At 35.3% G+C, this 25,685-nt stretch overlaps 3 protein-coding genes and 1 long non-coding RNA gene across 4 annotated transcripts; 1 reads left to right on the top strand and 3 right to left on the bottom strand.

Moving 5' to 3' along the window:
* Positions 1-1,664: 1,664 nt before the first annotated feature.
* Positions 1,665-7,552, top strand: LOC132063236 (uncharacterized). The gene is made up of 2 exons (XM_059455695.1): positions 1,665-1,904; positions 5,871-7,552. The coding sequence occupies exons 1-2, from the start codon at positions 1,805-1,807 to the stop codon at positions 7,085-7,087; spliced, it is 1,317 nt and encodes a 438-aa protein (XP_059311678.1). The 5' UTR covers positions 1,665-1,804; the 3' UTR covers positions 7,088-7,552.
* Positions 7,553-10,239: 2,687 nt separating this feature from the next.
* LOC132063235 (geranylgeranyl diphosphate reductase, chloroplastic-like) lies at positions 10,240-12,112 on the bottom strand. Its single transcript, XM_059455694.1, has one exon. The coding sequence runs from the start codon at positions 11,787-11,789 to the stop codon at positions 10,422-10,424; it is 1,368 nt and encodes a 455-aa protein (XP_059311677.1). The 5' UTR covers positions 11,790-12,112; the 3' UTR covers positions 10,240-10,421.
* A 2,454-nt stretch (positions 12,113-14,566) lies between these two features.
* Positions 14,567-15,488, bottom strand: LOC132062492 (uncharacterized). Its single transcript, XR_009416194.1, has 2 exons — positions 15,325-15,488; positions 14,567-14,772 (listed from the first exon to the last, which is right to left on the bottom strand). It is a non-coding gene; the product is annotated as an uncharacterized LOC132062492 (long non-coding RNA).
* A 4,546-nt stretch (positions 15,489-20,034) lies between these two features.
* On the bottom strand, positions 20,035-21,571 carry LOC132061893 (uncharacterized). The gene is made up of 2 exons (XM_059454573.1): positions 20,774-21,571; positions 20,035-20,691 (listed from the first exon to the last, which is right to left on the bottom strand). Exons 1-2 carry the CDS (start codon positions 21,569-21,571, stop codon positions 20,035-20,037), a joined length of 1,455 nt encoding a protein of 484 aa, XP_059310556.1.
* Between the last annotated feature and the right edge of the window lie 4,114 nt (positions 21,572-25,685).

Here is a 25,685-nt window from a genome sequence, read left to right as displayed (position 1 = left end):
TCAATTTAGAATGATGTCATTTTTTTAAACGAACTAAGAAGGAAAGATTTGAAGTTATTTATACTGACATTGTAAATATTTTTTTACATTATTATTATTATTTTAACATATAATAACAAGTTAAATACAATTTTTTTAAAATGAAAATTACCAATTAAAAATTTACTTAATAGCTATCTAATAAATGGCCTGATTATATGAAAACTTTTTTATACAATCAGTGCATAGAACACTTAGGACCCTTTTGGCCATAAAAAATATTCACCTTTTTTCTGGAATAATTTTTACTTTATTTGAAAATCATTATTTGGTCATGAAAATTTCAATTTAACTTAAAGTTATATTTCAAATTTGGAAAATAGGTAATTTGCTTTCCAACTCACTTTTCACTTTTGAAGTTGTATTTCATTAAAAAGTACTTTCAAGCTTGAATATTATTCTAAACATTCTTTGCAAAAAATATAATCAAACACAACTCCACCTTCAACTCCAACTTCATAAATTCCAAATAAAGTGAAAAATATTTGAAATCTATAGCCAAGCGCCTACTTAAACTCATATGAAAATACTGCCAACTTTTTTAGAAGTATTTAAACGCCATTCTATAGTTGCCAAAGGTAGCTGTTTGCAAAAGGCTATTTATATCAGCTTCCAAATTCCAATAAATAAGATGACCGTTGTGAAGCTCCCTTCTAGGTCTTCTTCTGCTTAATATCTCCATCAACGAGGGTTCTCATCTTACGATCAAGCATGGCTTTCAAATGATATAGACTTTTTCACCTTGTTCTTTGCCTTCAAAAAGTTATCATTCATAGGACGAGAAACTAACCTATGCCCGTACATTTCAACCTGCCTTCTTGGGACATAGGATTATCAATAAATTAAAGTTTAATACTGTGAAATTCAAACTTAATGACAATTCATGAAGTATGCGTCATTCTAGCCACCAAATTGTAAGAAAACTACATAAAAATGGTCATTGGTACTTCTTTCTTATTCTCTCATTTTCTCCAATGATCTGAAGTTGGAACCACAATAATTAAACTTTAGAACACAATGTTCTTAAAATTTAAATTGAAAAGACTGAACTTCAAGACACTAAAGCTGAAAATTCTAAAGTTTATATTAAAAAATTTAACTTAAAGACACAATATCCTGAAACTTTGAATTGAAATACTAAACTTTGGGACACATTGTCCTGAAGTTTAAAACTAAAAAAATGTACTTAAGGACACAACATCTTGAAGTTTTGAGCTAAAAAATTAAACTTGAAGATATTATATGCAGAAGTTTAAACTAATATACAAAACTTAGCATCCTCAAGTTTTGAACTGTAAAATTAAATTTTAAGACACATTGTCTTAAAGTTTGATAAAGCGAAAAAGAAGAAGAAACAGCATCAGCCTGCTCTCTGAAAAGCGTGGCTAAATATTAAATAAATCATTTGAAAGTCCGGAATAAAAACTTAAATAGCAGTCCTAAAAGTGGCTATGGGATAAAATTTCCACTTTTTGTTCATGCCTGTAGGATAAAGCCCATCACCTATGTAGTCGGTTTGGCAAGGTCCCGACCCATTGAACATTGCTCTCAAAGTACTAGTACTTAAATCAATCGCCAATGCCAATTTCAAACATGTAATCTGTGTGCGACAAATCGAAGCAACTCTGTATCGTCTTCCCCTTTATTAATTTATCACTAATAAAAAGCCTTCTTTCCTATTCCTAAGCATCTGTCCTCATTACTGTTTCTATCCTAACCCTTACCGACTTAGAAAGAAACTCTTCTTTTTTATTTCTTTTGAAAAATGGGGAATTGGAATAGAAGATGGATACCAAGAAAAAAATACAAATACCAAGAATTTCCACCTTCTCCTCCATCCCGTTACGACCAATCTCATTCTTCTGGTACTTTTTTTTTTAACTTACCCCGTCATTTTTATGTCATGCTATTGTTCTAATTATGTTTTTTTTTGTGTGTTGATTTATGCCTGTAGTGTTTCCTTGATCTACTATTTGGTGAAAATACTGGGTTTCCTTTTTTATTTTTAAATTCACAAAAAAAAAAAAAATTGAATTTCAATTTTAGTGAGAGATGGCCCCTGTGTCGGAAAGGATCCATTTAAGTACTTGCTTTTGTGTGCGTTTGGTATTCCAGAAAATATTTTTCAATTTTCCCATCAGGGTCGACCAAAATTTTTGGAAAATATTTTCTCCGAGAAAATAAGTTTTTAAAAATGAGTAAAATGCAAATGACATTCCACCTTGATTGTGTCTTCCCTACCCTCCAGCATACCACATCTTCACCCCCACCCCACCCCACCACCCATCCCTAACCCCTACCCCCACACCCACTCCCATTCCCCATAGTATTTATGGATTATATACAAATGCTTTTAGAATAATATTTTTTCCTTTCGTACCGAACATAAGAAAACAAGTAAGAAATTTTTATTTGATGATTGCAATAGTAAAAAGATAGTCATGTTTCTTTGATATATTCTTTGCCTAAATATTTGGGTTTCTGTTTTATTTATGGTCGGATACTTTTATATGAAATTTGAGCGAGTTTAAGTTTAAACTTGCTAAAAAATGGCACTGCTATTTTTGGGTAGAATCCATTAATTTCCTTCTTTTTTCGCCTTTTGTTTTCTTTTGTATTTGCTTGATTTAGTTCAGCTTTTTTAAAGTGATTGGTTTCGTGTATGTATGTGTAGGAGCTAGAGTACAAGTGAGCAAGATTTTTTTTTTTTGGTTTCTTATAGCCTGCTTGGCCAAGCTTATTTTTCTCCAAAAGTGCTTATTTTAAAAAAGTGAGGTGTTTGGCCAAGCTTTTGGGAGAAAGTAATTACTTTTGGGGAGTAGCAGAAGCAGTTTTTCGGAAGCTAAAAAAAATAGCTTTTCCCCAGAAGTACTTTTTTGAAAAACACTTTTGAGAAAAATACACTTAAAAGCACTTTTTAAAAGCTTGGCCAAACGCTAATTGCTGCTCAAAAGTGTTTTTTAAATTAATTGGCAAAACACAAACTGCTTCTCACAAAAAGTACTTTTTTAAAAAGCACTTTTCAAAATAAGCTGATTTTAGAAGCTTAGCCAAACAGGCTATTATTCTGTTTGTTTTTATTATTTTGGGTGGAAGATTAAACAGATTCTGGTCGACGATGTTTTGGAGAAGGGAAAAAATTGTTTTGCAAAATGGAAAAGGGTTGCTATATGATTGAGTTTTATTTCTTAGCTGGTGATAGAATATTTTACTGTTGATTTGAATGTGTTGTAACTTATCCAATGGAGACACTTGATTGACTGTTTTTTTTTTCTCTCTTCTCCATTATATATTTGGCCATCACAAGATTCTTTTAGATAGTGTTTGTCTGACTGATCCCCCCCAAAAAAATATAATTTGAATAATGGTGCTAGCTTCTCTAATATTTAAGCTCCTAATCTTCTTTTTTTTGAATAATAAGTGATGGTAATGAGAACTACGTTCGACTTGATTCTTGCTTCGACAAGATACGTAGGCAGCCCTACTCTGGGGTTTGGTCCCACCAAGTCAAAAAAGAAAGTGATGGTAATGATTTCACTGAGAACTTTACTAAGGCAGGGTAAGATATGTACGGCCAACAGATCACAAATTACTTCCTATCACTGCTAGTAATCTGTGAAATCCACACAAGAATTGACATCATTTACAATAAGTCATATTACACCAAGAATTTGATATTTGTAAGAAGCTAGTTTTATCGTTAGAGTAGCTAACTGTCTGTCCATAATAGAGCCATTTTATCATTGGGCAATTGAATAAATTCTTCCTCGTTGTTCAGGTTCAATCATCTACTCTGCGGTCAGTTATGGAGATATCCTGGTTTAGGAATAGGTGAATAACTGAATAGATCTGAAAATAATTTTTAGAGTTATAGCTGGTAATGCCATGGATTAATTAATCTTGGTGGTACAATTCCTCCCAAAGCTTCCTTATATGTGTCAGTGGGGTTACTCAATGGAGCCACTTGCTGTTCCTGAAATCCAATTTCCATACATCCTTTCCCCTAATACTCACTATCCATTAGATGTGTTTCTCATTGCTAAATCTCCAAAGCCATTTGCAAAGATTTTATTTCTGACCCCTAAACTACTACATCTTTTGGAAGATATGACCGTTGCGCTGTTGACCAATATGCTGTTGACCAATATACTTCTGGTCTTACGGATGACGGGAACCGTCAAATTTGATAAGTTAATCTTGTTTGCAAAGTTATTGAAATGTGTATATAGGGGGACGGGGGAGTTAATCAGTTATCATCTTCCTATAGTTTCAAATATTATACTGAATCGCTCCATTTGACTACTTTTCAGTTTAAAAAAAAAATAAAAAAAAATATACTGAATCGCTTCTCTAAGGACTGTGATAGTATATACTCCCTCTGTTTCAATTTATGTGAACCCATTTGACTGGGCACGACATTTAATAAAGAGTGAAGACTTTTGAAACTTGTGGTTCAAAATAAGTCTTGAATATTTATGTGGCTGTAAATCATTTCATAAAGTGAATTTTGCAAATTAGGAAAGAGGTCATTCATTTTGGCACGAACTAAAAAGGAAATAGGTTCACATAAATTGAAACAGAGGGAGTACAGTGTTATTTAAAAAAATTGTGACTTCATATATTTTCCCAGTCTTGAATTTAGGAAAAAGATGAGACCTATATTGCTGTGCGTTTATGATACAATAACGGATACGCGGAGACAAGAAATTAAGAAGAGAAGTAAAAGGATAGATAGATTGAGACAAAAATAGGCACAATTAGGCAACCAAAGTTCTTAATTAACTAAGACCTCCTAATTATACACTATTAAGCACCTAATCTCTTAGGATGACCTCAAGGGAACTAATGTCCCAAGCAACCAATCCTCTCAACAATGTGACAAGCACAAGTCTTCAACAAGCCCTCAAACACTCAAACTCTCAAAAGAGTATCAAAACATCATTCATCCAAATAGTCCAAGTCTAATGAAATTATACCCTTAATGAAGTGAGGGCCTTGTTTGGTTGGTCTTCCTTTGTGATATGATGGCTTTGCATTTAAGTAATAGCCCCTCTTTGCACGCGTAGCCATCCTCTTCACTCATTTGGCCATCTTGATGCTCCTCTTTCTCCACTTTATCCTCCCATGCAATCATCCACACTTGGAATCCCCGGGAAGGTTCTCAAAATGTCCTTAAAGCAACTCGGATTGCATCAGTTTAAGTTTTAAGTGCAGATACGTTGACCACTTCGGCCTGGTACAATTGGTTGATAGCATGAAAATTTCACATCAGATAGTAATCTCATAGAGGTAGTAATTTTTCTGTTCCTTTTTTTTTTTTTTTGGATAAAATAGTGGTAATTTGCATCTTATAGGATTAAACGTGTCTTTCACGAGAGAATTTAGAACGACTCACCCTCGTTAGTTGGAGATAGTAGAAGGTGGGTCCCATTATCTACTGATTTTTGAAGCAGGAAATAGTGAATTGCTTGGTTATAAAGAAACGTTTTTAATCTTGTACAAGGAATATTCCTTTACCGCAAAAATGTCAGTGTTGAAGCCACCTGGCCCTGTTGTAACCCCAATCTTTCCCTGAATATTTTGTCCCTAGATTCTATGCTTCAGAAGTTACATATACACACATACGTATGTATGTCTATATAAAAGATTTTGATGGACACGATTAGAATTCTTATTGTTGTGGATGTTTCTTCTTTTATTTATTTAAATTATTTTTTGTTTGCATAAAATATTGTCATCTTATGTCCTGTCATCTGCACATCTGTTTGAATGTTATCAAGTCTTGTATTATCTACAAAATCTGATAACTTCTTCATTTTCACTTTTTAAAGCTATCCAGGAAAATAGTGTCCCATCATGGGAAATAGATTTCTGCAGAGCAGCTGGAATTCCTTGGCACAAGGTTGTGAGTGCAAAAAAATACATGTACTGTTATGATAATGTGGTTAAGTGGGATGACTCTGCAGGTCAAGAAGCACTGGACGATGCAAAAAGAAGATATTGGGGTTGGATAAGTGGTCTTCCTCCTCAGAGTCTTCCTCCTGATCCAGATATGTACATTGATAAAGTTGATTGGGACACAACTATTGATCCGGAGCTGATATTAGATTTGGACAGAGAGTATTTTAATCCTAATGAAGTTGATAACTCTGTCAAGTCTGAGAATAACATAGTTTCTGGATGCACCCTGGTATGGGAGGATAAAACTGGTGATAATAGTGAAAATCCTTGGGGAAGTGGTAATGTGCAGGGCTCTAAAGCTGGTGATACTGGTGAAAATCGTTGGGAAAGTGGTAATATGCAGGCCTCTAAAGCTGGTGAGAATCCTTGGGAAAGTGGTAATGTGCAGGGCTCTAAAGCTGGTGAAAATCCTTGGGAAAGTGGTAACGTGCAGGGATCTAAAACTTTTAAGGATGTGGAGCAGACTTGGAATGAATGGGATAACCCTGCAAACATCAAAGACGACGATCCGTGGGAAAGGAGTTGCCCTAAAACCCAGGGGATCTTGACGGACACTGCCTGGGGAGGCTGTGGAAATGAGTCATGGGGTTGGAACACGGGGCCAAATTATGAGAATGGATTTGCTTGTGTTGATAATACTTTCAGCAATTTGTGGCATCAAGGTGGTGGAAGTGTTGCTGGTGCTAAAGGAAACGAATGGGCTAATAATAGAACTGGTTCCTGGGGTCGAAACCGTTGGAATACTAGGGGGCATGAGCAGTCGAATTCAGACTATGGCTCTCGTCGGAATAGGAACCTTAGTCGAGGTGGTGGAACAACCTCAAAAGAGAGAAGATGGGGAGAATCAGAGTTCACGTCTTGGGATCGGCAGCGATTACCAAGGCAGAGTAATGAGAGAAATGTGGATTTTGGAAGACCTAGCGGAGGTGAAAAAACCTTCTATACTGGTTCGCGCAAGAGGGAAGGTTCTTCACAACATATGTCAGGGTACAATAGATCAAGGTTTCAAGGTGATGAACAGAGGACTGCATACAATTGGAGAGAAGAAAAACCACAGAAGAGGGTTACTTTTAGCTTTAATGACTAGTTGACCAACTTTTTAAAGTCACCTTTTCAGTGAATAGTTGACCAACTTCTGGATCTTTTTGTATGTTAGTCAACATCATTGGGTGTTACCGAGCTCGGTGGTGAAGCAGCTGCAACCATGATTTTGTAGAGGGATGGCAGAGAAGGACAGCAGGTTGGGAGGCAGCTCTCTCGTGCCTATGAGCCAGAAGAATAGGAGAATTTTTTATGGCATCGGGCGAAACATGTGTAACATAAAAAAGCTCTTTTTCCGTTCATTTATATTTTTTGCTTAAGGAGAAATACCCTGCTGGATGGATAGTTGGGTAGGTATGATAGATGAATGATAAATGCATGTCGTTAAGCCATGTACCTTTGCAGTAAATGGTTTTGATGCTGTTTTGGTGTAGTATAAATGAAAGAATTTTGATATTAAAAAAATGCTGTAAGCTTGTAAATCTATATAAAATGGCACCCTTTTCCTGTCTGGGAATTGGCTATGGGTATAAAATGCATTGAGGAATGTTGTGCTTTTAGCCTGGTTGTGATTTGTTGTACCCTTTATAACTGTTATTTTAGATGCTTGTCGGCAGATCAAAGACCGGCTGTCATGGTCCCGGTGCATCTCTTCAGACTTCATTTCGAAGAAGTTCAAGCTGAATGGTGATTGTATCAACTTCTAAGATTGTTTTGGTGTTCGGTTTTCTTCTCTCTCACTTTGGGAACAAATTTCTTCACTAAAGTTGCATTGACTTCACTGAAAATGGTCTTTCCTTTTTCTTCTGATCCTGAATTGTTGGTTGGAATTTTTAAGCAAGAAACTTTCTTTGGAAGATATTATTAGAATGTTTTGCTTGCATGTGTTCTATGCTTGAAAACTCTGCATTTCACGCACTGTCGTTCTTATGAGGTCTTAGCAGATCATCTATGAGCATCTCTGGATTCTCAACTGTGGTTAGTCAGGTGAGAACTAGCTTTCAACTGACTAAATTTCAAATAGCAAGTTGGTATCACTGCACTTCCATGTCATCCCACTACTTAAGCGCTACTTTCCCATGTTATACCTCTGTCGGATCGATCTATGCAGCTATAAAAGGGTTTGTCCAATCTAGTGATCCCAATATCCAGTCTGACCTGTATTTGATGCTGGTAATACTTCCCAAACCTGGCTCTTGATTGCAATTTTTTCTAATTGCAAAGTGTTTACCTTCTTTAGGCCCTCAAATAAGGTATATACTCTGTAATATGTTTCCATCTTCTCTCTCTCGACAGGATGGAAGACCCTAAAACTCGTGTTTGATCTCCATATTAGTGTACTGCCAGGTGATATAAGTGCTGGAGGGGAAGCTGAGGATATATATATATATGTATATATATATATATAGCCATGGGATGGAAATTACTATCCAAGCCCTAACCTTCTGTATCTTTCATGCAATCTTTGTCTGAATGTAAATTAGTTAAATTGGATTTCAAGTGCTTTGTTTTTACAACGACCTTTAATTTTGACATTTGATCAAAGGAAGCCAATAAGTTTACATCAATGGAGAGGAAGACCGAATTCCTTAAAAATACAATTTATTTTTGTGATATTAAAGCGTGACCCCATTGAGACTTTTTTCCCCTCTATTGTTGCACTTGTGTCGGTTTCTCGTTTCAATGATACATTTGTTCTTTGATTGAAATTATTCTTCATCCTTTTTTTCGGAGGGGTGGGGTGGGGGTAATTCAAGATATGTGTTGCAGCTATGACCCTGGAGGAATGCTTTCGATTCACAAAGGGGGTTTAAGGACCTGTTTGGTCATACAAATTATTCATTTTTTTTCGAAATAATTTTCGTTTTATTTGAAGATAATGTTTGACCATGGAAATTTCAAATCAATGATGGTTGTTGGTAGTGGTGGTAGTCGTTGTGATGGTGGAGTTGGTTGATATTAGTGATTGGCGGTGTTGATAGTGATGGATGAAGAATGTGTGGTGGTTGACGATGGCATTGATGATAGCGGAGCGGTGCTAGTTATGATGGTAGAGGTGGTTGGTAAGGATTGGCTGCAGTGGTGGTAGTGATTGATAGTGGCGGCGGCTGCCATTGATATCATTATAGTGATGAAAATGATAGGTGTGGTAGCGATTGACAGTAATGATTGTCAGTGGTGATTGTGATGACAGAGGTTGGTAGTTAACGAGTGATGGGGTGGTAGAACTGCTTAGTGGTGGCGGGGGTGGAGAGTGGGGTAGGGGCAGGTAGGTGGGTGGGGTGGGGTTTTGGAGAGCGGGGGTGGTGATGGTGGTTGTGATGGCAGAGGTAGTTAGTGATGGTGGGTAGAAGGGTGGTGGGATTGGAGGGGGTGGGGTGGAGCTGGTTGTAAAAATTAGGGGAAAGAACGTCGCTGTCCCTTGAAAGTAAAATAATTGTTCGCTCATACGCCTCTTACTTTCATGCCTTGAAATTATTAGTCGAAATGCCCCCAAAATTATGATACCAACAAGGTATATAAATATACTGAGATGATATCAAAAGACACTTTTCTTAGAAAAACTTCCATGATACCATCATCTTATATACATATGTTGTGATAATATCGTGGAGGACTACTTTTGTCCTTCAGTGAAACACTTCTCAATCCTCCGTGATATCATCGTGGTACATAAATATACTGAGATTATATCAGGGAGGACTGCTTAAGTCCTCTTAGTCCTCCATGATACCATCATCATGATATAAAATATACTGTGGTGGTATCATGGAGGAAGGGTTTTGGGCGAGGAGGTGCTCAGGTAAATATTTTCGGCCGGTTGGGTAAGAAACGAAATTAGTTTAGGAGGTAGTATGGGCGGGTAAATATTTTACATTTTAGAGGTATTTTGTGTTGTTTTCACTAAATATTTTACATATTGGGGGTACTTTGTGTTGTTTTCCCAAAAAATAATCACATAGTCGTAAAGAAACACCTATGTATAAAGTTGTTTCGAGAAAATTCCTAAAGAAAATATAGCTAAATGCAAAATACTTTAAATAATTTATTATACTATCTTGAATCGCGTGCATGCAAAAAATACGTGAGAAAATTTCAGCACAATAACAAGCATTCTTTAGCTGATTGTGGTCTTAAACAAAAACAATCACTAGTTAGGAATGAACTGATTGTTTAGCTTTTCATTTTACAAGTCGATCAACTTTGAAGATTTATTGCTCTCATTCTACGTATCCCTTTTTTATTTGACATTATTGGACTACAACTGCTCCATTTTAATTGATATGTGAGAAAAACACGTACACAGATTAAATTGGTTACACATACAACAAATGACATAATAAACATAACCAATTGAAATATTTGACTATTAGGATAATCTACACTCGTGAGAGAATTTTTTGGGCAGATGCTTCCATTTCTCGCCCCATAATATTACACCTAACCAAACTTGAAATTGTGTTTACCACCATTTTAGCATCTTCCCACCTATTGCCACTAGCTAATTTCTTATACAAGTAGCTATCAAATGTCATCCTTTGCACATATTCATCTCCACACAACTCTATCAATGCCTCCCTTGCTGCATTGCTACCATAAAACACTTTATGCAACACATCCAAGAACTTGAAAGTTGTAAAATACTTGTCATCCCACTTTCTTAAATACTCTCTCTTCAAATCATCTTCACTGATCATGTTTTCTCCGCCTTCCGAGGCCTTCACGATTGCTTCCCCACAGATTCTTCCGCTTTTCGCCGCAAAATATATTCCTTCGCCCGAACATTTCGTCACGTATCCCGCTGCATCCCCTACCAGAGCGACCCGTCCACGAACCCGAACCGCGCGCGGATGCTCCGGTATGGGATGAGCCTCCACTTTAATCACTTTTCCGCCATCAATCTTTGGTTTGACTCGTGCTCTGATAGCATGTTGAAATGATTTAATATCACCCTTCGAACACACCGTACCCGTCCCCACTGCCACGTGGTCACATTTCGGAAACACCCACGCGTAAAAATCGGGTGACACGTCATTCCCAACATAAATCTCAGCTAAATTTTCGTAATACCCCATTTTATTCTCAGGCAATTTAATCCTCTCTTGAAAAGCAATGGCAGTAGCGTAATTTCCAGCTTTAATAGATTTAGCCACACGGCTATTCGCCCCATCAGCGCCAATAACAACATCAACAGCAAGCTGACGCTGGCAATTATCGATGATGTAGTTAATGAGGTAAGGCTCACGTAAGGATGTGGGGACCACGAGATCGGTAACTAGGGCTTTAATTAGGGTGGCGCCGGTGGCTTCGGCGCGGCGGCGGAGGAATGAGTCTAACACTTCTCGGCGGAGCATAGCGATGAACTCGTGTGGTTTTAGGGTTTTACCGAAATCGACGATGAGATTTGATGGTGAAATGAATCGCATTTGGGTGACGTGGCGATCGATGAGGTGTGTGGGGATTGAGAACTCGTCGAGCATGCATAGTGGGATGGCGCCGCCGCATGGTTTGGCGGTGGCTGGGCTGCTGCGTTCGAAGAGGAATGTTTCGATTCCGCCAGCGGCAAGAGATTCTGCGGCGGAGGAACCGGCTGGGCCGCCGCCGATAACAGCTGCTCGGAGTTTGCAGGTAATGGGGTTATTGTTGTTTAGTTTGAAGTGATGGGATTGGTTTTGTGGGTTTTGGGTTTTGAGTGGGAGTGGAAGAGAACGAAGAGGGTGAAGATCTAAGTATATTTGGGAGGCCATTTTTGATAAAAAAAGGTTTGGCAATGCTTGGTAGGTTATAATGAAATTATATGTATTTTAAAAGGTTAAAGATGCTAAGATGGTGGAGAGAACTGAACCTTTGTTTATTTTAGTGTGTGGGTTTTAACCTCTAGTGAGTTTAGCAGGTGTGTAAGGTGGACACAGGTGGTTGGTATTTAGTAACTAGTAATTTCCCACACAAGTTTGAATTTCAAATCAATTGGTATATGTCACATATACCAATTGATGTGTGTCCTTAACTCCTTATTATACTCACTAAAGAATCATACTTTAGTTTTTGCGATGCTTTTGTTGTTTATGAAGTAGAAAACTATTGTTGCTGGTGTCTTATCTTATACTCCAATAGAGTGAGTGATTATATATCTTGTTGCTGTCTTTTTCGATTGGGAATGCCAAAGCTCATAATTTTTTAGTGCCAAATGCATAAGCAACCCTTTAAATTTGTAGTGATTTTTTATTTTGGCACTTCAACTAAGAGGTGTTTCTATTAGACAGTTCAACACTACTAATAGTGTACCTATTGAACACCTCACTGACAATTACCAAAAATAAATCAAGTGTGTGATTGACACACTGCTGATGTGGATAAATATTGAATAAAATGTAGACATGTGGTGTTTGTATTCATATATTATTAAAAGAAATTGAATTATATATATATATAAAATAATTTTTTTTTCTTTCTGTTTTAATCCATACTATATTAAAAGTATGAAGAGCTTTAGAAATGTTGATTGAACTTTTTGTCCTTCATTAAAAGACTTTACAATAGACAAAATAGTCATTTACTATTTTTTCTCATATTATTATTTAATATATTACACTAAATAACAAATAATATATTTTTGGCAAAAGAAAAGAATAAATCACATTAGGATTCCTTTACGGAAATTGTCGTAGATTACTACAAAGGAAAGAGATCACGTTTAGGATTCTGCAATTAATATAAGGAAAAAGGATCAAAAATACCCCTCCAATTTGAAAAAAGGGCTAAAAATATCCTCCGAACTTATTTTGGGTGAAAAATACCCCTCTCATCCTTAAAATTTTCAAATATACCCCTGTCTTGACGGAAATTATCCCCCAAAATAACCTGAAATAATTTTTTAAACCCGCTCCATTAGTTAAACTCGACCCAACTAAATAATAACCCATAAGATCCCCTTATTCCCCAATATGTAGGTTTGAAATTTGAGGGAATTGAGGGAATAAGAGGATCTTATGGGTTATTATTTAGTTGGGTCAGGTTTAAATGATTGAGAGGGTTTAAAAAATGATTTCGGGTTATTTTGGAGGATAATTTCCGTCAAAAAACTGAGGGTATATTTGAAAATTTTAAGGATGGAAATTTTTAACTCCAAAAATAAATTCGGACGATATTTTTAACCCTTTTTCCAAAGTAGAGAGGTATTTTTGACCCTTTTCCCTTAATATAACTTTAGCTTTTAGAATTCGTTTGCCAATTCAGTTTCTTACTTTAATTTTCTAGAATTGTAAAACCAAAATTATTTAGAATTCCAATTTAATTAACACTTCTTTGCAAACTTACTATTTAACTAGTGAATTTGACCGCGCTTTGCACGGCCTAGAATATATTTTCTTCTACAAATGAAACGGCGTTTATATTGCAAATGCGTTAAAAAAAATAGAAGTAACATGATAATGAATATAAAAGCTTTAATAGAAAAAGAGTAAAAACAAAGAGCAAAGGAAAATTAAAAAGGATTTGTCATTCGAGTTGCTTTTTGTTTGGTTGTCCTCATACTTGAAAAAAGAATAACATATTTTTGTTTGATACACAATTTAGAGTTCAACACAATCTTCTGAATCTTCCTAATTGATTTTTTTTTGAAAACTTTACCTTGAATACAAAGCACAATATTTGGCACCATATAATATCTCTCTTACTTGACTTCTCTTATTTTTTCTCTGTTACATGAGTATGCATACGTTTCTCCAATCATAATTCATCTGGTCGTGTCGTTCTAATCATCTTATCCTTGGATGAGTAAATAACTAATGCCTATTTCGAGTAGCTTATTTTCTTCGCTCTTCGGCTAGTTCTTAATTTTCAAATACCCATTAGGGTACATAACTGCAATACCACTCATAAGCCCAAAGAAAGAATAAATTAAGGAAAAAAAAAACGAAAAATTAAGGGATAACTTCATTTCCTTGTATACACTTATATAAATATAACATGAGAATAAAAATTTAAAAAAACTGAATCATGTTCACAATAGTATTGACCCGTTTTCTTAAGTACCAAAACTTTTTCTTCATGACTTTGTAATAATTTCTAACAATTGTATTTTGATTTAATCAAATCAATTAACAAAGAATAAGAAAAGATACAGGAAATTTAGAGAAGAAAAAATAACCAAAGAAATGCTTACAAAATGTCTTCCTAACGTTGCAAAACCTTTTTGGGAGTATGTATATCTTTTAGGTAACTTATCCGCGCTTCGCGCTGGGTTCAAAGTATCAATAACTAACTAATCAACTATATAATAACCACACATGATAATATTTCAAACAATTTTTTTTAATAATTTTCAGTTCAAGCCTAATAAATTAATAAAGGTGATTTTTTTTTTCCCTTAAGAACCATGTAAAGAAAGAAAATAATCAAGAAAATATGATCTCCTTATGTGCATATGACTATTACTTAAAAAAATAGTACGGTTCAACTTTATACCTTTAATGTGTATATAAGTATTAAATTCATGTTCCTTTCATTACAGAACAAATATTAATACTTTCAAATTTCTCCTTATTTATAATCCAAAAGAAGACTATAAAATGAAGAGGAATGAAGAAAAGTGCAAAATCTACCCAAAATCCATAAAATAATATTGCATGTGTCGTTTTTTTATAATTTTTCCTTTAGTCTCATCCATTTCTTTTTCGGTTTACCCGTCTCTCTTTTGGCTTCTTTTTGCCGTTGTAATTTCTTTGCCTCCTCAGTTTAATAAAAGAAAAAGAAATGTGTATCAACCTTCCACTATAAATTAATTCCCTTTCATCCTCAAAGTCATTATATACTAAAAAAAATTTAAAAATTTATTGAATACTTTCAAAATTTTCTCCTATAAACTCAACATACACATCAAAAAGTGTGGAGAGAATTCACAAGAGTTCAGATGGATAACCAAACTTCAGTATTTTTAAGAAATATCTTTTCGCCATTCACCTGAATAGGTTATCATATTAGAATCACTAAAGGAGATATAAGAATAACATAGCCAAGAGAAAAGACAGCAAAAAAGAAATAAAACTTTAAAAAATGAAAAGAAAAGAAAAGAAAAGAAAAATCTTAAATGGTAGACACACATTGTTATTTAGAACAATTCTTTTCAAACTCGTTGTCGACAATGAACTTATTCAAGAGGTGGACTCCTTACACATTTACTGTAATCCTTTTCCATTTAAAAGAAATTTATAGTCCGATGAATAAAGGATTAGCGTTTTAACCGATAAAATAAAAGAAAAAGAAATATGCTATAATTTATACCTTAATTTTGGTAGAGTGCTAAAGTATGATACCGTCTGAAAGATAGCATATATCAATGGAACACAACACATTAGAAAATGTAGCTATATCAAGATGTCAAAGAACTGCAACAATACTTTATTATCATACTCTGGGAAGCCCCATGTAGCACCAAAATGTGGAACCAACTTGGGAACACGTTAAGAACTATATATGCGAAGTTAACGAATAAGTTGAAGATAAAGGAGGTGAATATACCCAATTCAGCCTGTCGTGTGATTTCGGTTACTAAATGTAAAAACAATAAGCCTTTACTGTTTTTTCTCCATATTAACCTTTAATTGGTGTATTATAATTACATTGATTATAGTCTTGTAACTGATTATAGTAATAAAGATATCTTAATCAGTCTTACCGTATGATATAGATATATAGAGATTGAATTGAATAAATTGAATGAGGGAAGGTTAATTGTTTTATTAATAAATTTAATACAATGTAATTACAATAATTATAGGGAAATAATGACAACTAATGCTATTAAATGGTGAGTGAGTCTTTATAATATGAGGGGGATGAACCTTTTGTTTACGCCTAAAAGAGCAACAATTGAATTTGCATGCGGTTTAAAGGATACGTGACTTAAGCTTAATAACGAATGCGGAGAGTTAGCGAGTGCGAGTAAAGAATTAACGAAGAGAAAAAGCAAACAAAAATGGAGAGCCTGAGTTCGATATGGTAAATCCGGTGAGAGAAGATCCTTTTTCGGACTATGCTCCTTAGGTCCGATCAGCGAATTCCTTCCTCGAACTGTTGCACGGATAATTAAATCTTAGAACGGAACAAAATGATTGAAATATTGGGGCAAAGGTTTTTAACGAAGAAGAACTTCTATTAGCCACTAGAATGTATTTTAGAGATTGTGATGCCCTCTAATGGAGCTAATACATGTTTAAATAGTATAAGAGTCCTACTCGAATTAGGAGGCACGAACCCTTACGTGGATATTAATAGCTGCGACATAGTCGGACACGTCCGTTGGTGGCGCGATCTCCGGCGATAAATCAGGTGAAGATAGCTTTCCGTTGATTTGGGTTTATCCCATCGAACATTCTTCGGGTTCTATCTTACGGACTCATTAGCTCGGTCTTACCCACGGTTCAATTTCACGGACTTACAATAAAACGGACCTTCGCCGAATCGGAGAGAATTAGGTTCTCACCGTACACATCTTTAATATTTTATTTTATTTACCCGCTGTTTGGATGGTTGTTTCCTGTGGTTCACTACCCGCTGTTTGGATGGTTGTTTCCTGTGGTTCATTAATATACAGTATGGTATGGTACATTATGGTGTTGTATTGTATTGTCTTTGTATTAATGAACACAATGTTTGGATAGACTATATCGTTTGTTGTGGTTTAATAACAGTTGTATTGTTTGGTTTGACTATATGGTACTGTATAATAACTTGTAAGTTTACTAAAATACCCTTAACTCTTAATTAGAAATTAGTTTATAGATATTAATAAAACTCGGGTAAAGAATAAAATAGGAACATTAAAAAACAAGTAGGTAGTGGGTGGGGGTAGAGGGGTGGGTGGTTATGGGATGAGGGTGGGGGTAGTGGGTGGTAGGGTGGGGGTGGGGTTAGGTGGTGGTGAGAGGCAATGGGTGGGGGTGGTTGAGGGGTGGGTGGTTGTGGGATGAGGGTGGGGTAGTAGGTGGTAGGGTGGGGGTGAGTGGTGGGGTGGGGTTAGGCGGTGGTGAGGGGTAGTGGGTGGTGGTTGGGGTGGTAGGGGTGGGTGGCAAAGGAGTGGGGTAGTTGGGGTGGGGGTGGGTGGTAGGAAGTGGGTGGGGTGGGGGTGAGTGGTAGAATTGGGGTAGGGTGGAGTGGATGGTGAAGGGTGGGGTATAATGGAGAAATGAAATATGTAACCACGGAAAAACCACCAAATTCGTGGTTACAAAAATTGGGACTTTTCATGGTTATATAACTATGGGATGAACCACGGGTTTACAACACCACACCACATAATTTTAAGAACAATGGAAAAAAACATGGTTTCATAGAAAACCATACATTAATGAACCACAGGAAAGCACCATCCAAACAGGGGGTTAGTAAAATAGAGAATGAAGAGAAAAAGCTCAAAAAATTGAGAAAAACGATAAATACTAACGGAGGCCATAGATAGGTGCCACATCACCTTGTCTATGCCTAACTTTACATTATATATAGAAGATTCGGCAATGCTTTAACGTTTTCTAAATCAAAAAAACTTCACTGATGCCTCTTCCTCTCAAACAACCTCAAATTTCTTGAACCGGTAAGATTTTAATTTTTTTACAATTTTCTATTTTTATATAGAGTATTATTTTGTTATATTCATGCTAATAATCTTAGTTTTATTACTTGTTTTATATTGTTTTCAACCAATTTTTGATTGTCTGGTTTGTGAAGATTCTTGAGACATAAGTTGATCATACTAATTATCATGATTCTATATTAGTTCATACACACACATGTAATATATAAAACATGATGTCTAGATCTTATACATGTCCTGATTGGTTTAATTATTTTCTCTATGAATAAATTCATTTTTCTTATTTTTTGTTTTTTTGTTGTTACTTTTTTTTTTTTTTTTTTTTTTTTTTTTTTTTTTTTTTGAGTAAAGGCCACCATGAAGGTGGAATTTTATTGATAATGAAAATATGTACAAATCAATCCAGAGGTGATTGATCCAGGAAAAAACAAAGAACAGAAAAAAAGAAAAAAAGCAGGATCAATCCAACAAGATTGATCCAAATAAAGAAAATAACAGAAAACAAAGGAAAATCTAGTGGAATATGCCCAGCAGAAGTGGACATTAACAGATTATCACCAACTAGAATCCAAGAGCCTTGGCTTGATAACATCTATCACACCTTCAAAGTCTCACAGGTGGAATGTATCAAGTCATATGAATCATTCTTCAGGAAAGCTTGAAAGTAGTTGTATATTGCTGTGTATATCACCTTCTGCATGAAAACCAGGCCACTATCTTGCTTGATCCATAACCAGTACAGTCTGCTACATAGATCATGAACATTACAACCTTTATATTAAGGAATGAGCATGACAAGCACACTAATACCACCTTAATACAGATGCTGCAATAGCTCATATTCTGCTGAAATTCTGTACTTAGCAATGGCTTTTACTTCTGGTATCATGGACTTCAATACGGTGCTTTGTCTTGTATGGTTCTTACTCAAGTTAGGAATTCCAATCTTTTCCAAATTCGGAATCTTCTTAGCTTGACCGGGTAGCTCCCGAAAATTATGAAATCGAAACTCGAATCGTACTCGCAAAATAAAAAACAAAGTTAGTTAAAAACGCAAGTCCATTTCTTCTCTGTGTATATGCACCACGGTCACTCTTTGATCTTTCATCACCTTTTGATATCATCCACCAACATTGAAATGCTCCAAGGGATCTTCCATTCAGCATTGATAATCATCTTCATGGTCATGGAATCAGTCTCTATAATTAATGGAAAGAGCTGCTTATCCACACAGTACATCAATCCTATTCTAATAGCCTCAACCTCAACACTATATTTGAACTATCAATCAGAGTTTTAGCAGCTGCATACACCAAATCACCATCTTCTTTCCTAATACAAAATGCAGCAGAACTTGGCCCTGGATTTCCTTTAGCAGCTCCATCAGTATTACACTTGTAGAATCCAGCTGCAGGTCTCATCCATTTAATAACTTTGCAGATAACTGTTGGCTTATAACCGTAAAAAAAACTGAACAATCTAATGCCATCTAGATGGAATATTCAGCCCAGGAAATAGAGCTTTACATAATATGTGAATGTTCAGATTTATATCATATATCACTCTATTCAGATTCATATTGCCATCATGTAACTTATTGTTTCTCCACTTTTATATTTGCCACACAATGAAAGCAGGAACTGCTTTGTATATCATCTTCAGTTTGTAATGCCATTTTGCTTCCCACCAACTTCTAATTGCATGTTTCACCTGAATACAATTCATGTTCAATCTAGCACCTGCATTAAAGACTCTCCATACCTTGGTAGCAAAATCTCCGCATAGAAACAGATGGTTTATCGTCTCATTCTGAGCAGTATAGTAACAACAACACTTTGAAACTATAGGAATGCCAAACTTGCCACCACTTCATCAATTGGCACTTTAAACTTCCACAATCTCCACAAGAAGAATGAAATTTTAAAAGGCACACCTTTAATCAACATATTCTGAGATGGCACTGTTACATTAGCTTTTTGTCTCAACAGCTCCCATGCACTACTTACTGTAAACCTTCCTGTACTTGTCATCATCCACCAAGGTCTGTCCCATTTATTTGATGCATATTTAATACCAATTTCTTGTCTTATATGCATCACTATATCTTCAGGAAACAATTGCATGAGTTTGTTAATATCCCATCTTCCATTTGAAATAAGCTCAGAAACATCTTCAACATGATCATTGATATGCCAGTTCTAGGGAACCACATAGCTAACAGCATCTAACTTAGTCCAATTATCAAACCAGATGTTTGAACTTCCAATCTTTGTCTCCCACCAGGTTTCCTGCTCAATACTATCTCTTGCTTCCAACATCATCTTCGACACTTGTGATCCCTCTTTCCATTGAACCACCTGAGGAATCTGCTTCTTATAGTATTTGTTCCATATGGAATTAGCCTAAAGTGAACTAGAGGTTGTAAACTTCCACCAAATTTTAGCACATAAGGCTTTGGACATGTCATAAATAGACCTAAATCCCAATCTTCCTTCATGTTTAGGAAAGCACATGTTAAGCCAAGATGACCAGTGTCTGCTTCTTCCTTCCTCCTTATTATTCCAAAAGAAATTTGCAAAGATCTTGTGTAGTTCTTTTATAACACATTTAGGAGGCCTTATAGCAAATAAAAAATGAATTGGAATACTTTGTAGAACACTTGTGATCAAAACTGCTTTTCCATTATAAGACAGTAACTTTCCTTTCCAAGTTTGCAACTTGTCTTTGACTTTCTTCAATAACTCAGTATAGTCAACTTTCCTTTTCCTGGCATGAGTAATTGGCCATCCAAGATATGTAAAAGGAAATTGCCCTCTCACAAATCCTGTTACTGCTTCAACCTGTTGACTCAATTCATTAGAAACTTTGTTGAACATATAAAATAAACTTTTCCTCTTGTTTATCAGCTGTCCAGATATCTTCTCATATTCTTGAAGAGTATCCATGATCATCTGCAAAGAGTAGTTATCTGCAGATGAAAAGATGATTGTATCATCTGCATATGCAAGATGATTCAGCTCAGCACTCCACTTTGGCATCCCATAACCAACAAAACTAGGCTGATCAAACAAAGAGTTTAAAGCTCTTGAAAGAACTTCTGCAGCTATGATGAAAAGAGCGGGAGAGATATAACCATGAAACCTTGTCATATGCTTTTGTCATATCCAACTTAATCACAACATTTGCTGGTTTTCCTCTCTTCCTTATGTGAGTTACAATTTCTTGTGTCAACAATACATTCTCAATAATATTCCTGCCCTTGACAAAACCTGATTGATTTGGAGATATCACCCTTGTAAGTAATTTGTCCAATCTATCATGAACTACTCTAGCTATGACCTTATTAATAAAGTTGCTAAGACTTATAGGTCTCATATTAGAGAAAGACTCAACAACATTCTTCTTTGGTAGCAATAATAGATTAGCGTGATTGATTGATTTGGGAAGAGTCTGACCATCAAAGAAAGCTTTAACAACACTAAATAAATCAGCATTGATCACCTCCCAACACTTCTGATAAAAGATCCTAGAAAAACCATCAGGGCCACAAGCACTATCTCCATTTAATTCAAACACAGCCTTCTGTACTTCCTCCATAGTAGGTTGTTCAGCAAGTAACATATTATCCTCCTCTCTAATCAGTTCAGGAATATGATTAAGAATTGGAGAATCTTCACTAACCTCCTCATGAGTAAATTGCTTATGATAAAAGTTAACAACTTCAACAGCAACTCTATCAGCATCCTCTAACCAAATTCCATCAGCATCTTGGATCTTCTTGATCTGGATTCTTTTCCTTCTTCCTTTTACCAGACTATGGAAAAATCTTGTATTTTTATCAGCTTCTGAGAAACAGTCCTTCCCAACTTTTTGCCTCCAGAATTCTTCCTCATAGTGACGATACAGTTTAAGTGCAGCTTGAGCTTTTTGCATCACCATTCCATTTTCTTCAGAAGGATTCTCCTCAAACAACTCTTTCTTTAATCTTAACTATATCTTCTCTGATCACTAGTTGCTTAAAAATATCACAAAAGTAACCTTACTCCATTTACTTAAAGCAACTTTCAGTTTCTTCAGTTTGAGCTTAAAGGAAAGAAATACATCATCAGATAAGTCTGCTTCCCATTGCTGCTTAATAAAGTCAAGAAAAGAATCATGCTCCACCCATAATTTAAGAAATCTGAATGGTTTGATAAAATTCTCCACTTGATCTCCACATGATAAAAGTAATGGTGCATGATCAGAACCAGTTCTTGACAAATGCTCCACTTCAAGATGTCCAAACCAATTCTGGAATGAATCATTATGCACAATCCTATCCAACCTCTTGAAAATGCAGTCATTAGCAGCCCTAACATTCCAGCAAGTGAAAGGACTCCCTTTAATAGGCATCTCATGCAACTCACAAGAATTCAGACAAAAAGCAAAATCTTCATATTCTTGTGGAAATACTGGTAAACCTGTTATTTTTTCTTCTTCATTCATTATAACATTGAAATCTCCACCAATCAACCAAGGAGATATCATGTTACTAGCCAAGAAGTATAAACTATCCCGTAACTGCAATCTCTCCACTTTTGAACATTTAGCATAAACCATTGTAACCACCATGTCTCTATTCAATTCTTGAAACTTCAGCTTAACAGTAATGGATTGTTCAGTATCCAAAAGAACCTCAACATCTACATTATCTTGAACAAAAAACCAAATTTTACCATTACAGTTGAAATTAGCATAAGGTATTCCAAGTCTCCTTCTATATTTCTGAATCTGTCTCTGATGTGAAAAGGTTCCATCAGAGCCACCAAAAAGAACTTATGATGCCTATTTAACATTTGGACTCTATGAAATGCTTGTTGAGAATTCACTGATCTTATGTTCCAAAATAAAGATTTAACAATCATTTAACAGATTTCTTAGAGTTATTCCTTGTTGAGTACCTCATTGTTTGTGGAACATTAGAAGAACTTTGCTTTATTCCTTGTTTAGTACCTCACTGTTTGTGCAAACATCAGAAGAACTTTGCTTTCTTCCTTTTCTTGACTCTTTGCCTTGTGTTTTTGGAGATAATCCTTGCTTCTATGCACATCTGTTGAAGATTCATATCAATAGCAGCACCCTCAGCATCTTCTTTCCTATTATTGACCAAAGTCAAGTTTTCTTTCTCATCATGCAGATTATGTGAAGCAACATCATGCAAAGCTTTATTAGGGGAAAGCCTTCTATCAACATTCAGAGACTGAGCATCCTTGACATCAGGAATAATAGCCAAAGCTAAATTCCTTCCTTCTGCATCTGATCCTCTCTCAGGATAACAACCAACCAACTGCAAGTCACTACTAGTATTGTCTACATCATCCACATTAGATATCTCGTCTGGCACCCTTTGACTATCTGCATCAACCTTTAAGCTCATATCACCACTATTCTCATTATTCATGCTAACATTTGGTGATAATAAATGAGTAGCCTGTTCCTTCTCCAAAAAAGATTCCACTTTGCTATCCTTCTCAGCTTTGTTATCAGCTATAGAGAGATTAGCTAAGCGCTCTTTTGTGCTATCTACAATCTTGTTATCGGGATCAACTCTGATCCAATGACAACATCCTCTTCTTTATCCAGCACCTCAACTTGCTCTATCTCATTTAATTCACACTGAGTTGTACCATCATGATCATCCATCACTTTCAAAGTATCAGTAATAATTTCTGGCTGAGCCTCCAAATCATCAATATCATTCCCTTTACCATTCATTTGCTCTGAATTATTTTGCAAGTCTTACCCCTACCAACTCCTGAAAAGAGTTAACTATATCTTCATGCCCTTCAACACTGATAAGCTCCACCTCTGCAACATTACCATTATCAGTTGATACCATTTGATCTTGTGAGTCCTCCAAATTGTTCTGCACTTTAACATTTGATTTCTTCTCTGATTCATCCTTCACTAACAACAAATCTTGATTCTGAACACCATGTCTTCTTTGATCTTCAGAGATAATCAACTCCTGCTCCTGATATTCATCTGCAATGTAACTTTTCCACAAATATTTTTGCTTTATAACTTAACACCAATTGCAAGAAACGAGACTCATAATATTTTCAGAGTTCACGCCTGTTTACACTATTACTTTTAATATTTATAGACAATTTATGAGAGATTATGTCTTGTAAACATCAAGGAAAATTTGAATGAGTTCAAAGAATATATGGAATGCAATAAATGATGGTCTTCGATAGCTTTTAACATGAAGAGGTTAAAATTCTTTTACGTTTGTATTAATTTCCTTGCAATAGTTGAGTTAATGACGTTAATTCTGGTTAACCTTTTAATGATCTTATTAAAATGATGGAAGTATTTGTTCAATAAAATAAAAAAAATAAAAACTATCAAATTTTGCGAGGAGGATCTATCAACATATAGTTGATATTTGTCCGATATTAAAAAATGTTGAAGCAATTAAATTAGTCAATGGTTTTTTTGTTAATTAATTTGATAAATTAATCTATATATTTATATAAACGCACGAAACCCCTTAGCAAATATCGTTTGATCATTTATCCTTTAAAAATATAATTTATATTGTACAAAATAATAATTTAATTATTTTCCTATTATTTAGGACTTGAAATCTACAAAAGTTTTAGTTATTAAACCTTTTCGTATTTAACCTCTATATGACTTTTAAAATCAATAGTAATATTTTATCTTATATTGGCAAAAATTTACACACACCTGGTGTTTACACCAAACCAATGGATGTGTGACATGTGTTTGAATATACACAACTATCACTTCATCATGATTAATTAATGTATATATTCGCTTTATTAAACCACTTAACCATAGTAAATTACATTCGTTTGATGTAAACATCCGGTGTAGGTAGGTATTTACCTATAAATATAAGCAGTCCAAACAAATTATCAAATTGTCTCAATTAAAACCACTCACAATTGCTGCTAACTTGGTTGCAATTAGTTCTAAGTTTCTTTAAAATATGAAATATTAGGATCCTAGGGGTGGAAGAAAAGAAAAATAAAAATATATTCACCGAACATTCCTTGAAAATTATATACCTTTTGTGTAATCTTTGAGTTATAATACATACCCGGATTAACGATGAAGTTTGTAACTAAGTTTAATCAGCCCCTTTCACCGTTTGTTCGTCCCTACCCCGAAATCCTCCCCCGTACTACTACAGTATCTTACTAATTTGTTACATCCCATATCTTCGAAGAGCACTTATCAAATTTGAAACATAAGCACGTTGAATTAAGGTTAAGTAAAACCACTTTGGAATATAAGGAGCAAGCATTATTAAGTATATTTAATGAGTGAAGGATGTCTATAAGGTATACCGGAAGGTTTTATAAGGAAAGGAGTGAAGGAAATGGAGTAGTACGACTTTGGAGAAAGGATGGGTAATGTGTTGTGTGAAAATTTTGGTCCAAATTGGGGGATGAATATCTCCTAGCATATGAAGTATTTTGAAGTGAAACAAAAGCATAAAATGAAGTTCGTCGAGTCTAGTTTCCAATGCAACAAACTGCTCATTGATAGGACATCGGAGAAGAGAATTATGGACGTTACAAATTCGGCTGACAGAGTAGTAACGTGTGCTACAGTAACTGCTACAGTGACTCGACCCGAATTTGAATCAATATAAAAGGGGCTTGCCCCCTCTTTTTCAGCCAAGAGTTCTTCCAAACTATTCCAAAATGCTCTAGAAAGTTCCCCAACTCTCAAACCCAAATTTCAAGCCTAAATCAGCTATAATTCACGAATTCCGGTTCAGGCAACGTATAGTTGCGAGTATAGGATCAAATAGCGACGCGTGTGGTTCAAGTTTAAGGTAAAAAAAGTGAAGATACAGAGATATTATCAGAATCAAGGTATGAATCTCCTATTATTAATTTTAATTTTGGTTTATTTATGGAGATAAAACTGTTAAATAGCCGTATAATAGTTTTGTTGGTGGAAATATGGAAATATGGGATGTTTATGGAGTATTTTTGTGTTGAAAATATTATGATTAATATTTATTGATGTT

The sequence above is a fragment of the Lycium ferocissimum genome, chromosome 7, assembly GCF_029784015.1.
Source record: "Lycium ferocissimum isolate CSIRO_LF1 chromosome 7, AGI_CSIRO_Lferr_CH_V1, whole genome shotgun sequence".
Taxonomy (NCBI): Eukaryota; Viridiplantae; Streptophyta; class Magnoliopsida; order Solanales; family Solanaceae; genus Lycium; species Lycium ferocissimum.
This window is presented reverse-complemented; position numbering and strand designations above follow the sequence as displayed.